This window comes from Haliotis asinina, chromosome 11 (genome assembly GCF_037392515.1).
Source record: "Haliotis asinina isolate JCU_RB_2024 chromosome 11, JCU_Hal_asi_v2, whole genome shotgun sequence".
Lineage (NCBI taxonomy): Eukaryota > Metazoa > Mollusca > Gastropoda > Lepetellida > Haliotidae > Haliotis > Haliotis asinina.
In genome coordinates this window covers 58192328-58206319 of record NC_090290.1, presented here as the reverse complement: position 1 = coordinate 58206319, position 13992 = coordinate 58192328, and the positions used below count along the sequence as shown (strand labels likewise).

At 39.9% G+C, this 13992-nt stretch overlaps 1 protein-coding gene across 1 annotated transcript; it reads right to left on the bottom strand.

Annotated features, from left to right (window-relative positions):
• Positions 1 to 1045: 1045 nt before the first annotated feature.
• LOC137255582 (E3 ubiquitin-protein ligase DCST1-like) lies at positions 1046 to 13897 on the bottom strand. Its single transcript, XM_067793005.1, has 7 exons — positions 13851 to 13897; positions 9596 to 9695; positions 9042 to 9137; positions 8111 to 8246; positions 7300 to 7416; positions 5171 to 5313; positions 1046 to 1150 (listed from the first exon to the last, which is right to left on the bottom strand). The coding sequence occupies exons 1-7, from the start codon at positions 13895 to 13897 to the stop codon at positions 1046 to 1048; spliced, it is 744 nt and encodes a 247-aa protein (XP_067649106.1).
• Between the last annotated feature and the right edge of the window lie 95 nt (positions 13898 to 13992).

The window sequence follows — 13992 nt, the reverse complement described above, 5'->3', positions numbered from 1 at the left end:
TAACTAATTCTGAAGGGGCAAGGAATAGCCCAGAAATGTTGTGCAAACAAGAAGAAGTTGACATCCATAACATTTTGTCGTATATTAGAATACCGAATGCCTCTCAAGAACGTTATCAGCTGCAGACATCTGAGTGTGTTTATATCATCATCGTCCACATGGCCAGTAACTCATTGTAATTATCAGTATACACCAACTGCAATTATCCAAGTGTGAGAAGCAAACACAATTACAATGTTATTGGTTATATACACCATGGATGCCGGAATGTCATTGTGAGTATTTTCAAGTTTTAATGCACAGTTATTCAAATTAAAGTCATGTTCATCACGTTGACACAATGACAATTACTTAATAATGAATGATAATGCATTATACAAGAAGGAAACTGAATGATAATGCATTATACAAGTAGGAAACTAGAAGATGCAATGAAAATAACAATGACATTGCTTTACGCCGTGAAATATTGTACATAAAATATCAACGGCCAAAGCTGCTTGAACAGATTTCTTAAACATATAGACAAACAAAAACCCGAAATTAGCGTTATTTCTTAGAAAATAAATTGATGCAAGTATTCAGGACATTTACGGTAATTCTTAAAATAGGCAAAGCTGCACTGAAATTATTTACGTCAAATATGAAATAGCACTAAAATGAACGAGTACATATTAAATAAACCAAGCAGTTGAAATTACACAAACATAATTTGTAAGTTTGCCAATACATCCGTATGAAAATAACGCAAACGTACGAAATGTAAGCTAAAATGAATGAAATTTATTTACTAACTTTCCCTACTTTTGCAGTGGTAAATGCAAACTTGTCTAAACGAAACTTGTCTCTCAGCAGTGCTAGGCTCTGAACAAAATGTCCTTGCTGAAGGCAGGTTACTCATACCTCAAACAGACTGCTGACGTTTCACCTTCCGTACATCAATACTGCCAATGAAATCATGGATGCGATCGTCTGTACATGGAACACGCAGTTTTGCTCGATACACATTTATCGAAATGACGATACTAAACACAACAAAATTAAACTAATCGAAGATATCATCATCGGTGATGTCGCTGTCATCGTCAGTAGCAGATACGCTGTCTGTGTAACTTCCAGCTTGAGGCTGTTGACATGCATAGCATTTTTTCTGCAACACAAGGACAGAGAAGACAATCATGTTAATGACAGTGAAAATGCTGACATTCCAGACAGAGGTGGGAGCGACGGTAGAAACAGAAGACAGTGATATTAAGACACAATAACCAGCAACGTTGAGGACAGAGAAAGCAATGATTTTTTATTATAGTGCAGACGCTGCCATGTGAGACTCACGTTTCAGACAGATATGGCAGTGACGGTTTGGAAAGAGAAGGCACTGACGTTTCAGACAGAACTGACAATAAAGTTAAGGAAAGAGTAGATTGATGCTAAAGACAAGAAGAACTTGACGTTTACTACTGTGAAGGCAGTCACTATGAAGACAAAATGCAATGAAATTTAAGACACTGAAGTTAATGTCAAAGCTAGAGAAAATGCTAATGTTTCAGACAGAGAAGACAATGACATTTAAATCACAGAAGACTAAAATGTTATAAAGAAAGAGAAAACACCGACGTTAATGACAGAGACGGAAATGATGTTTAAGACAGAGATGACAATGACATTTAAGACACAGATGACACCAACTTTTACAACAGAGAAGGCAATGACGTTAAAGAGATAGAGGACATTGACGCCTCACACAGAAAGCAATGTTTCAGACAGAGGACGACGACGTTTAAGATAGTGACGACAATACATTTCAGACAGAGAGGACAATGATGATTAAGACAGAGCAGACAATGATGTTTTCGACTAAAAGGACAATGATGTTTTTCAGACAGAGAGGATAATGAAGTTAAGGCAGAGAAGACACTGACATTTTGGACAGACAACACAAGGACGTTTTAAACAGAGAATGCAATGACGTTTCAGACAGACAACACAATGACGTTTCAGACAGACAACACAATGACGTCTCAGACAGAGAATGCAATGACGTTTCAGATAGACAACACAATGACGTTTCAGACAGAGAATGCAATGACGTTTCAGACAGACAACACAAGGACGTTTCAGACAGAGAATGCAATGACTTTCCAGACAGACAACACAATGACGTTTCAGACAGACAACACAATGACGTCTCAGACAGAGAATGCAATGACGTTTCAGACAGACAACACAATAATGTTTCAGACAGAGAATGCAAAGATCATAAAGACAGTGAATACGAAGACATTAAAGTTGATGATTTTCAAAAGCAACGTGTTTCAGAGAGACAGATGTTCAATACACTGGGTATGTAATTCCCTGGATTTACCCAACCATACAAGCCATGCCTGTTACCCACTTTGACATCAAGCCAACAGTCTTTACAGTATGTGAAATTGCAGCCTTCTGTTTCACATTTGTGGAAGTCGTTGTCTTTCGGATCCTCACATATGAGACACTTGATTTTGATCTTATTGAATCTCTCCAGGAACTTGCAGCATCACGGAAACTCTTGCAAGAGGGCACTGAACACACCTGTGGGACGCTGTAATGATGTGAACATGGAAACAGGTCATATACAAGCATTTAATACAGTGAGCACACCTGTAGGAATACATTATACGTAAACACTTCATTGTAATCATGTGTTGAGATGCTATCAGCGCGAAAATCTTGTACTTCGAGCCGATTACTTTCCATCCATTTGTTTTTCCCCCTTTTCCTGCTTGCAATCAAATGTTTTCTTTTCCTTCTTAATTTATATTTCAACACTTCATCAGAATGCTTTTGTTCTATTGACACTTTTTTTCTTTTTTAGAGTCAGTAGTCTCCTAAATGAAGGCCCAAGTAATATCATCCAACATTTCCGCCTGATCAAGAAACATGATCTAAATGTTCCTGACATCGGCCTTAGGCACGCATTTGATGTCTGTAATATTTGGCAAGTTCGACATGTTCCCGAGGATGGCAAGAACGCTTCTCCTCGCTAAACACCATACGAATTATTGGTTGCACTCAAAATTCAACTAAGGATTTTGTTTATATATTGAATTTCAATCTTGAATGAGCCTCCAATTTCTGTTGCATGTTTAGTCCCAAGATGAAACCAGTCCACAACAGAACGAGGTGTGAATCCAGCAAGCAATAAAGAGACGTATTGTAAGTAACATCTGTATTCTAACATTACAAAGTTCATGAACAACTTTTGTGAAAATCGGACATGTTGCGGTGTAAATTATTTTGACAAATGCACAACACTGAATGTTACACGCTGAAATATATGTACAAGATAAGATGTCAAACACTGCAACATTTGCACAAGGTAGTTGTACTATGGTGACAGTTGAACAAGATCTATTCTCACACAACGAGAGAAAACAGAACATGACGGAGACAGTCCACCATGGTCTGTATGAGTTGATTCACGGTTTGATAAAAAGAGGAGAGTTACAACTTGATAAGGTGAAGTGTGACTGTAATTCTATCTATCAGCAGTGATAAAGAGATAACATGGATATTTTGTGTTGGATATTAGGGTGGACATGTTACCTCCTTATCACTCCTGACTGGTTGAGCTGTTAAATTCCATCAATCGAGTCACATGATAAGTTGGCCGCATGACATTTCAGGGAGGAACTGTTTAACATCACACATACATACCCCAAAACCATGTATACATTCTATGGCTTAGTCTCCAAAACCAAACTTTCAAAATAAACTTTTATTCCTGAGACAATACTGTAATCTAGAGACAATACTATATTCAAAATCATGGCAAACTGGGTAGGAACTTAGACTTAGTATTCAATTTCTTATGTGAATACAAAGAGGCCCTCAAATGAACCTCTCTGGGCTCACAAATAAAACCATATCCCACAGGTGTTGTCTACCACATAGAATGCAACTGTGGCAAATCTTGCGCTGGTGAAACCTCAAGACCAGTCACCACTAGGATTAAAGAACATCAGACCTCAGTGAGAAACAACGATTCTAAATCCTCCACAGTCAATCACATTAAGGCCAACATACACCATATTACTTTGGCCCGGGATCATGAAAGTGTCTTCAGTATGAAAGTTATTTAGCATGAAATTTGTCTCAGGTTCGGTTGTTTTTGCTTAAGTAAAACTCGGGCTAAGACTGGATCCTGAAACGGTCTCAGCAAAATCTTAAGTGAGACTAAGCTTTAGTCTGTCACCATGGCAACGCACGCCCCTCTCCGTATGCTGTCAGCATGTTCTGGAGTGTTTCAGTGAAAGGCGATCACCAGGCACCGGCACGCACACGTACATCCATGTTAAATAATTAGAGTCTTTGAAGGGCGTTTAGAAGTGATACACATAAAGGCACGCGCTTTTTCATGGATGACAACTTCTTTATTGTGAAGAGTCACGAAGTTTCGAGGTATGTTCTTTCTTCTTCGAGAGAAGAAATGAATAAAGAAGTTGTCATCCATAAAAACCGCTTGTCTTCATGTTAAATAATTAACTATCAACACATACAACGTGTGTAATGTTTTGGCTTATTACTCGACCCTTGGATGACACTGCAGTGTAATATTTGCATGGCAATATTACACTAGTATAATATCGCTAGACGCATGACGTCATTACGCTACTAAGGTATGACGTCACAATGCTTTCGCTCTTTTGATACCAAATCATTAACTCGTTTAATAAAAATGGTATAACACGGAAGGTCGTTTGGTATCCTCTAAGTATTATTAAATTTGTACAGGTAAAGTTCGTAGCCATACAGATAGTATAGATGTATAGATGTAGTATACGAACAGGTACAGGTTGTAGCCGTACAGATATAGTATGCGTACATTTACTGGTAGTAGCCGAACAGATAGATGCAGTATACGTACAGTTACCGTTGGTAGTCGTACAAATAGCGATGGTATATGTTAAGATAGTGTGGATATACATGCACATACAGTGGTAACATGAATACCTTGAGATGGCTAATGTGCACTTGTATAAGTAATGGATATATTTAAACAACACCAAGATGTATTTGGCTTGCAGTATTCGAGCCATATTAGCATTGTAGATAGTTCTCCTTCAGTGTCACTCTGGCTAAATCATTCCATCAATGTAGAGACGTCTCAAGCTGAAACAGGGTTACCTACCTTCCTGTAGAAGAAGCAGCATATTTGCCTTCGCAGTCGCAGGCCGTATGCCTCGAAGTACATGAAAACCCACACGCACACGTAGATGCAGTAGATGGTGACGATAATGCGTGTGTCGACCTTTGTCGGAGTACGCAAGCAGTCTGGAGGCACACCATACATTATAGGAATCAGAGATAACACCACATTCATGTCGACTGATAGAAGACATGGAGACGAGCTGGCACACACGGACACAAGCAGGAACACACAGACACAAGCAGGTACACACGGACACAAGCGAGCATATATAGACACAAGCAGGCACACATGGACACAAGCAGGAACACAGACACAAGCAAAATCACACGGACACAAGTAGATACACACGGACACGAGCAAGCACATGCAGACACGTCAACTGTCTACCTGAGGTCATGCCACATGATGCTATTCCACTGACTGCTATCCCATTCCTCAGCTTAACATACTAGTTAACCCTCCAAAACTGGGTACTAGTTAATCCTCCAAAACTGGGTACTAGTTAACCCTCCAAAACGGGTACTGTACTGGTACGCTGGTCTTTTCGGGCATGTTGATGAATTCAAATTATGGCTCACATGTCTTACATTGTTATTGTTGTATGTATGTAGTATATGTCCGGTTTCGTCTCTATTCGCCTTCAACCCATGTCGCATACAAAAACAATGTAGGCTTTATGGGATTAGAAAATGGACCCCAATACTGTTAAATTAATCTTTCACGACGTGAATCCACTGAGAAGTTTTCACAACTGTGTTATAATGAAAAGGATGGAAATAATGCTTAAGCCTTTTGAAAGCTGTAATGAAATACGGTCAAATTCACACTGTAAAATACTCGGTTGTCTGGTACTAATAGGCTTTAAACAGGGAAAAACGACATCATTTAAAGAAAGTCTACATTAAATTATATAACGATGGTGTTTAATCTTATTCAACTAAGATAATTCTGTTAGCGAAACAAAAATATCAGATCAGTTGATCACGCTAAGTGCTTATTACTAGGACTAAACATGAAACTACCACTCACGCAGCAGTATTATTACTTATACTCTCTAATTGTGTTAAATTAAGATAATTCTGGTAGTGAAATAAAAAAAAATCTAAGTTGTCCCGTCCGGCCTTATATGCTTAAAGGCGAGTTACATGTATTACTTATTGATCTGAGCATGGTAGATTATGTAATATGTCGACCTGAATACCACGTATGCTAGGTATGTAACCTGTTAATGCGTTTATAGGTCACGTATATATCATTGCCACAGATTTGTGTTCCCTATCATGATTCGTATTATGATATCGTGATGCTGATACATACTGACAAGCAAAAGAAAGTACACAAGTGTAATTGTTGCTGCAATCCCAAATTTGCGTTCAAACCAATAAAATTATTGAAGAACACTGTATAGAACGCAACCAGAATATTCCAACTGCCAAAATGAAACCAAAAACACCTGTACGTGATTGGCTCCAATTTTCTCAAAATTGTGATTGTCCTGTGCATGAGCACGTTTCGTACTGAGGCAATAAACCCTCTTTGTCTTCAAGACTGAACAATCATTTGACAAAAAGCACACAAGGAAATGTCAAGACTGACATCGCCGCAATGACATTTGTCACAGGAATGTCCCTATAGGTGTTTCCAAGAGCAATGTTATGTGTAAACTACCATGTTAGTACAGATGTGAAACGACTGTTTTTATATTTATTATTATGTTATAGGGTGAAATATATATCTGAGCTGAATAAATTGTGGAGCAAGTCACAGCTCACACCCTAGCAGGTGTTGTTCTTCATTGAATAGAACCACTCCTTACCTTACTAAATTATCGAAACTAGACGTCACTCGGCGTGACAACAGATACCATCAGTTTACGTGCAGTTCACGTTTTCTATTTGACCACAATCAGAGTTCCTATGGAATAGTCCGACATGATGAGGGTTAGGGCTTGGATTAGTGACGGAATAGTACGTCAAGATAAGGCCCAAAACTGTCAGATTATCCTGACACAAAGGTGTACAACGACAAATAATTATTAACCCGCTAACCAACTCAGTGGTCAGAATACATACAGACCTAAGCCTTGCGTTTAGAACATTGTTACATACCTGCATTCGTGCTGAGATGATGAATTTCGTGCTTGGAGTTCAAGTTAAAAAGAAACAGTCGGACTATTTCGCTGATAAACCCTCGTCCTTGAACATTAATATTCACTCGATGTTTCCCTGAAAAAAAACAACAAAAAAAGTATGACACGACTACATACTGATGCCTTAAACATGGCAGCATGAAGATTACAAATTGATGACATGAACATGGCTGTATGGTGTACAGAGGCAGTGACACTACATACTGATGACATGAACACGGTTGTATGATGTACAGAGGCAGTGACACTACATGTTCATGTTATGAATATGTAGTGTCACTGACTCTGTACATCATACAACTGTATGATGTGTGACTAGCTCACCCTTCTGTGTGTAGTCGACCCTATGTGTGACCAGCTCACCCTTCTGTGTGTGTGGTCGACCCCGCTGTTGCTGCGGATGACTTCAAGGACCCAGAACAGGAGATAATCCATCATTATAATGATACCGGTAATGAGAGCCCGGAACATCAACTGCACTCTTCCTTTCACCTGTACAAACAATCCCTCATAAACATGATCTGTATGTATAATATCTTGTTTCTCAGGACCAACTTGGGTCTAAGCGTGTAATACAGCATCTGCCAAACTATCTATCACACAGCCTGTTTATCATCAAACCATATGTATCAGAAAACAGATATGGTGGAGATATATTTACATTTTGATGGTAGCCGAGATGTACACAAACGCCGATGGAGGACTGATCTACATTCTGATGGTACATACAACATGATGGGGATACAGATCTACATTCTGATGGTACCTACGACATGATGGGGATACAGATCTACACACAACATGATGGTTGTACAGATGAGCATACAACCTGATGATGGTACAGATCTGTACACACAACCTGATGGCGGTACAGATCTCTACACACAACCTGATGATGGTACAGGTCTGTACACAGAACCTCATGTTGGTACAGATCGAAACATACAACCTGATGATGGTACAGATCAACACACAACCTGATGGTGGTACAGATCTGTACACAAAACCTCATGGTGGTACAGATCAACACACAACCTGATGGTGGTACAGATCTATACACACAACCTGCTGGTGGTACAGATGAACACAACCTGATGGCGGTACAGATCTAAACACTCAACTTGATGATGGTACAGATCAACACACAACCTGATGGTGCTACAGATCTAAACACACAACCTGATGATGGTACAGATCAACACACAGCCTGATGGTGGTACAGATCTGTACACAAAACCTCATGGTGGTACAGATCAACACACAACCTGATGGTGGTACAGATCTATACACACAACCTGCTGGTGGTACAGATGAACACAACCTGATGGCGGTACAGATCGAAACACTCAAGCTGATGTTGGTACAGATCTAAACACTCAACTTGATGGTGGTACAGATCGAAACACACAAGCTGATGTTTGTACAGATCTAAACACTCAACCTGATGGTGGTACAGATCAAAACACACAACCTGATGGTGGTACAGATGAACACGTAACCTGATGGCGGTACAGATCTCTACACAGAACATTATGGCGGTACAGATCTCTACTCACCCTGACGGTGGTACAAATCAACACACACCCTGATAGTGGTACGAATATCTACACAACATGGTGGCGTTTCAGATCTACACACAACCCGATGTGGTGAAGGGCTGACACATATCTCGAGATAGGTTACATGATTCTACTGTCAAACCAGTTTGGATTTTTCTGAGGCCATCAGTTTCCTGTACGTTGGGTATATGACTTTCTTTTCCTCGATCTTCTTCAGGGGCAACAGCACTGTCTTTCCCTTTAAGATGTTTGTGAAAAATCATTTTAACTGGTTTTCATATGTCATATTGTAACTTATATTTGATTCTTTTTTGTTGTGCTCATAAAAGGGACATGATCATGTTATGATCATGTTATGATCATGTTATGATCATGTTATGATCATGTAAATAAATTTACATGGCTGTAAGTGTGGCGTAAATAGAGCGAGGGGGATAAAAGACACTCAGGTCAAGTCAACACAATACAACAGTGCTAAGTGTGCTCCATGTTCACTAATATGTTGCTAGAGGTGACATGGACACAAGACGAGGTCACTCCTGTCTACACTGCTAATTGTGCCACATATTCGCATACCTGTTGCTAACCCGATTACGATAGTAACATGTCTGCGATCCGTGCACAGTGACAAGTTCCAGTATGTGTGAATGTAGCAGTTATAACTATGTGAAAATAACCCAATCAATCATCACGTACCTTCTGCTTGCGACGAAAGTCGATATGGCGGAAGTACTTCGTAGTGTATATGTTGTCGTACTTGAAGTCTGTCAGATAGTTCTTCTCGTACAAGTAGGCTCTGTGGAGGACAATTTACTTGCTTGTAATGGAGGAATTACCCGCCACAATGACGTCTTTGAAGAAGATGAGGAAATGTCTCCATCCCTGGAAAACTGCATTGTACTTACCTGGCTTTAACTCATCCACAAGGAAGTGGCGCGTCTGGTCAAACAGGGGAACAGTATGGATCTTCGGTGCAGAACCCTAGACTCCTTGAAACTGGAAATTTCACTGGCTTTAACAACCCTGTTAGATGCGATTCACTCATCAGATGAAGTCAAAGTCATGAGGTCTGCCTCCTGGTTCGACTCAAGGTCAGCTTACCAACAATCATCTCGTTTCAAGCACAGAGCATCCCCTCCACCAAAAATTTGTCCTTTGTGCAAGCATGCAGGGAGCACCAACGTCCAACCCCTGTGGCGCAAGGGTCAGTGTCCTCAGTATTCCAGAGACAAGCTAGTAGAACATAAAGAGAAATTTGACAGCCTAGAGAGCCTGGGAGTCTTTGTGAAGCCAGAAGAATTGCAATGATCACAGTAGAATACGTCAAACCTTCCTTCCCCTTCAAGAAATCCAACGGCGGTTTCCGCCTTGTCACTGCATTTGCTGACTTTGGTCACTACAGTAAACCACAGCCATCTCTCATGCCTGATGTTGACTCAGCTTTGAGGTTGATTGTTTCATGGAAGTACATAATTACCACACTGATCTGATGTTGGCTTTTCACAAGATCCCTTTAGCAAGGGAGTCTCTCTAGTACTGCGGAGTCGCCACTCCCATTTAGTCTCTGCAACAGATCCTCTGGCCTTTCACCTGGTTGGAGTTTAATGTCAGAAAAACCCAAGAAGTGGGCTCCAGTTGACTGAAAACCGTAGTGCAATCTGGTGGTTTGACAAATACTATCAGTATGGTATATCTTTATAATTTCTGCTTATTCTTGTTCCTTCACTGCTTTGAACCGGAAGCTGGCAGGGGTAATGGAGGCGAAGAACGGTCTGATGTACCACGAGTGGCACTTAAAATGTTGAATAAAACATATTTCACGTGAGTAATTGTTAAATATGGGCTGAGATCACAACCTAATCGGGAATTTGGAGTGTACCTTTGACGGTGGCGATATTTTATTTTGACACGAAAAATACTTATTTAACCGAAGCGAGGGAAGTGTGTTGCCAACCTTTGCTCGCTTCGCTCGCATATATGAAGACTGGTCATATTCTCTACGCTGCGCAACCCCACTTGCGCTTCAGTTTACCTGTGCATAGATCTAGACCCCCTTTCAAAAACACCAAACCCCAAATGACACAACCTCTCTCCCATTGACGCAAGCTCACAGTGGAAGGGCGACAACCACTGTGGGCTTGTATTCCCTTAATTGCACACATGTCTAAATGGGGAATCGCTCGATAACTGGGTCACGGCATTGGTTAGGGTTAGGGTTAGGGTTACACATAAAGGGTGTGTGTCTGTATAGTCATATCAGTAAACATGTGCTTTGTTAAGAGTAACTATATCGATTATGGGATCAAAGACGTCGTAGTGTTCTCTTATTGAGAGTAAGCAGAAAACTACCCATGTATTTATATTCGGGTATATACTATTAGCAATGACATCAGGTAGGACACTCATTTTGTAGGCCTTTCCATTAATAACAATAGTCAGTAGATAGTTACAAGAGCCTTAAAATCTGTAGGGTACTATGAGTTTCGGCAACCCAACGCAATGGAAAAAATAGCCCAACTGTATGTGGAGTGGAGACAACAGACGAAAAACATACATCATTTGTAGTCCGAGGTGCATGCAGACGAAAAACATACATCGTTTGTAGACCAGACAAAAAATATACATCGTTTATAGTCCGAGGTACATGCAGACGAAAATATACATCGTTCGTAGTCCGCACAAAGAATATACATCGTTTGTAGTCCGAGGTACATGCAGACAAAAAATATACATCATTTGTAGTCTGAGGTGCATACATTTTTAGTTCATGTAGAAGGGCTCCCTGGACTTTGCGTCATCCTATTTTGTGTATGGGGTGGAAGAAACTCATCTTACAAGTACCACTTGGAAAGCATAAATGTTGATGATACATACCAAAGACACTGACATTATAGCAACATACGAAAGATAATGACACTATAGCAACACACAAGAGACACTGACGTTCATGAAACAAACAACACTAACGCTATTGCAACACCGACATAACGGTACAAGCAGAAGACAATGTCATTGAAGAAACAAAGATTATTGACCTCGTGTGTTTCCGTGTCATGAATATCATATTAGGAATAAAAATTGCTTTATGCATTAGCCCTTGGAGAAGGACACACAACACACTGGGTATAAAGGAACTCAGAAGACACTGACTATAAAGGAACTCGGAAGACACTGACAATAAAGGAACACATACGACACGGACAACAAAGGAACTCAGAAGACACTGACTATAAAGGAACACATACGACACGGACTATAAAGGAACTCGGAAGACACTGACTATAAAGGAACACATACGACACGGACTATAAAGGAACTCAGAAGACACTGACTATGAAGGAACTCAGAAGACACTGACTATAAAGCAACATAGAAGACACTGACTATAAAGGAACTCGGAAGACACTGACAATAAAGGAACACATACGACACGGACAATAAAGGAACTCGGAAGACACTGACAATAAAGGAACACATACGACACGGACTATAAAGGAACTCGGAAGACACTGACAATAAAGGAACACATACGACACGGACAATAAAGGAACTCAGAAGACACTGACTATGAAGGAACATAGAAGACACTGACTATAAAGGAACTCAGAAGACACTGACGTTAAAGGAACTCAGAAGACACTGACGTGAAAGGAACTCAGATGTTAACTGATGTTAACGGAACATGAAGTAAACGAGTGATGTGATGTTAACGGAAAATGAAGTAGACAAGTGATGTTAATTGGGCATGAAGTAGACAGTTGATGTTAACGGGGCATGGAGTAAACAAGTGATAGTAGACGGTTGGTTTATTTTTTATCAGATTCATTGGGAAATGAAATCAAAAGAAATGTTCCCAGTTAACCAATCAGATTGCCAGAATTTTAATGAACACAATAAAAATTTAATTATATCACCATAACAAAGACCTGAGAATCCATTTTATGAAGCATGAATATAATCTTATAAATAACCAGACTCGGATATCACAGAGACATGTTCAACAACTGACGTATCCACTCTGAGAGCTTGTTACAAGCTCAAGTTCAAAGACTGAAGGTGTACTTTATGTCTTTAAAAACTTGACTGTTGAGACGGAAGCTGTTGGTTCAGCTTTATTATTCAAGTTTGTTATTGTTCTTTTGATCAATGGGGAAATGAATACACATTAATATGATACATGAGAGAGATTGTACAGGCATAACGTGACATGCATCACTTCAATACTCCAGAATATGACAATCATTTCAGAAGCTTCTGGTTACTGGGATAAATCAAAACAACTATCTCAGCCAATGTAATCTGGGTCAGATAAAGTATTTCCATGATTTGCAAATAAGAAAGCTGGACTTGGACTGAAGAAGTCGCTGTGCTCTGCAATAATTTCAGCTATCTTTCGATGGGCTGACTTGAGTCAAACAAATAATTGTTTGATATTCTGATGCAGGTTACAACGACATAAAACAAGGTACAGTCCGCTTGGGTTCAAAACAAAACTATGAATGATTAAAATACTCGAATTAGGGGTAAATGCACAAACATAAATGTCCCAACAGGATCTGAAATCTTACGGTTTGTGATTGATCAGAGAAACAGTTGTTCAAGAAACTATCATGTAACATTGTTCTATTTTCACTCTTCACACCGAGGTGTGACAAAGGACTTGTAGAACAGCACCTACACGCATTTCAGGTTCAAATCAGCACAGCTCCTACTAGCGAGGATATGGCCAGCGCTGTTCCTAGTGGTTAAAGCATTCGCTGGACACAGATTGGTGCCATTAATGTGTGAAATCCATTTCAGACATTGCCGAAAAAGTGACGTAACATCGTACTAACTCATTCGGTGTGTGACAACTCCTGTTATCAAGCTAGGTGTGAGAGTTCAAATGTATCCCTGTTCACCCAGCTGGGTTTCAAGCTAGGTGTGAGAGTTCAAATGTATCCTTGTTCACCCAGCTGGAAGCTTGGAGGTGGACTTCTTGGTGGCTACTGATGGCATGGTAATACTGGTCACTCTAATTCAACTTCGTATGCAACATGAGTTTTGATTGGTCAATGCTAAGGATTTCCGACTGTATAATCAGCATAGATCTA

Excerpts from the sequence above, each read along its gene's own strand:
- LOC137255582 (XM_067793005.1), bottom strand. The coding sequence starts at position 13,897 with ATGCCATCAGTAGCCACCAAGAAGTCCACCTCCAAGCTTCCAGCTGG. Across the intron at positions 9,696-13,850 it reads ACCTCCAAGCTTCCAGCTGG|AGCCTACTTGTACGAGAAGA; the intron begins GTGAACAAGGAT and ends TGTCCTCCACAG. Across the intron at positions 7,417-8,110 it reads ATCTGTATCCCCATCATGTC|GGAAACATCGAGTGAATATT; the intron begins GTAGGTACCATC and ends GTTTTTTTTCAG.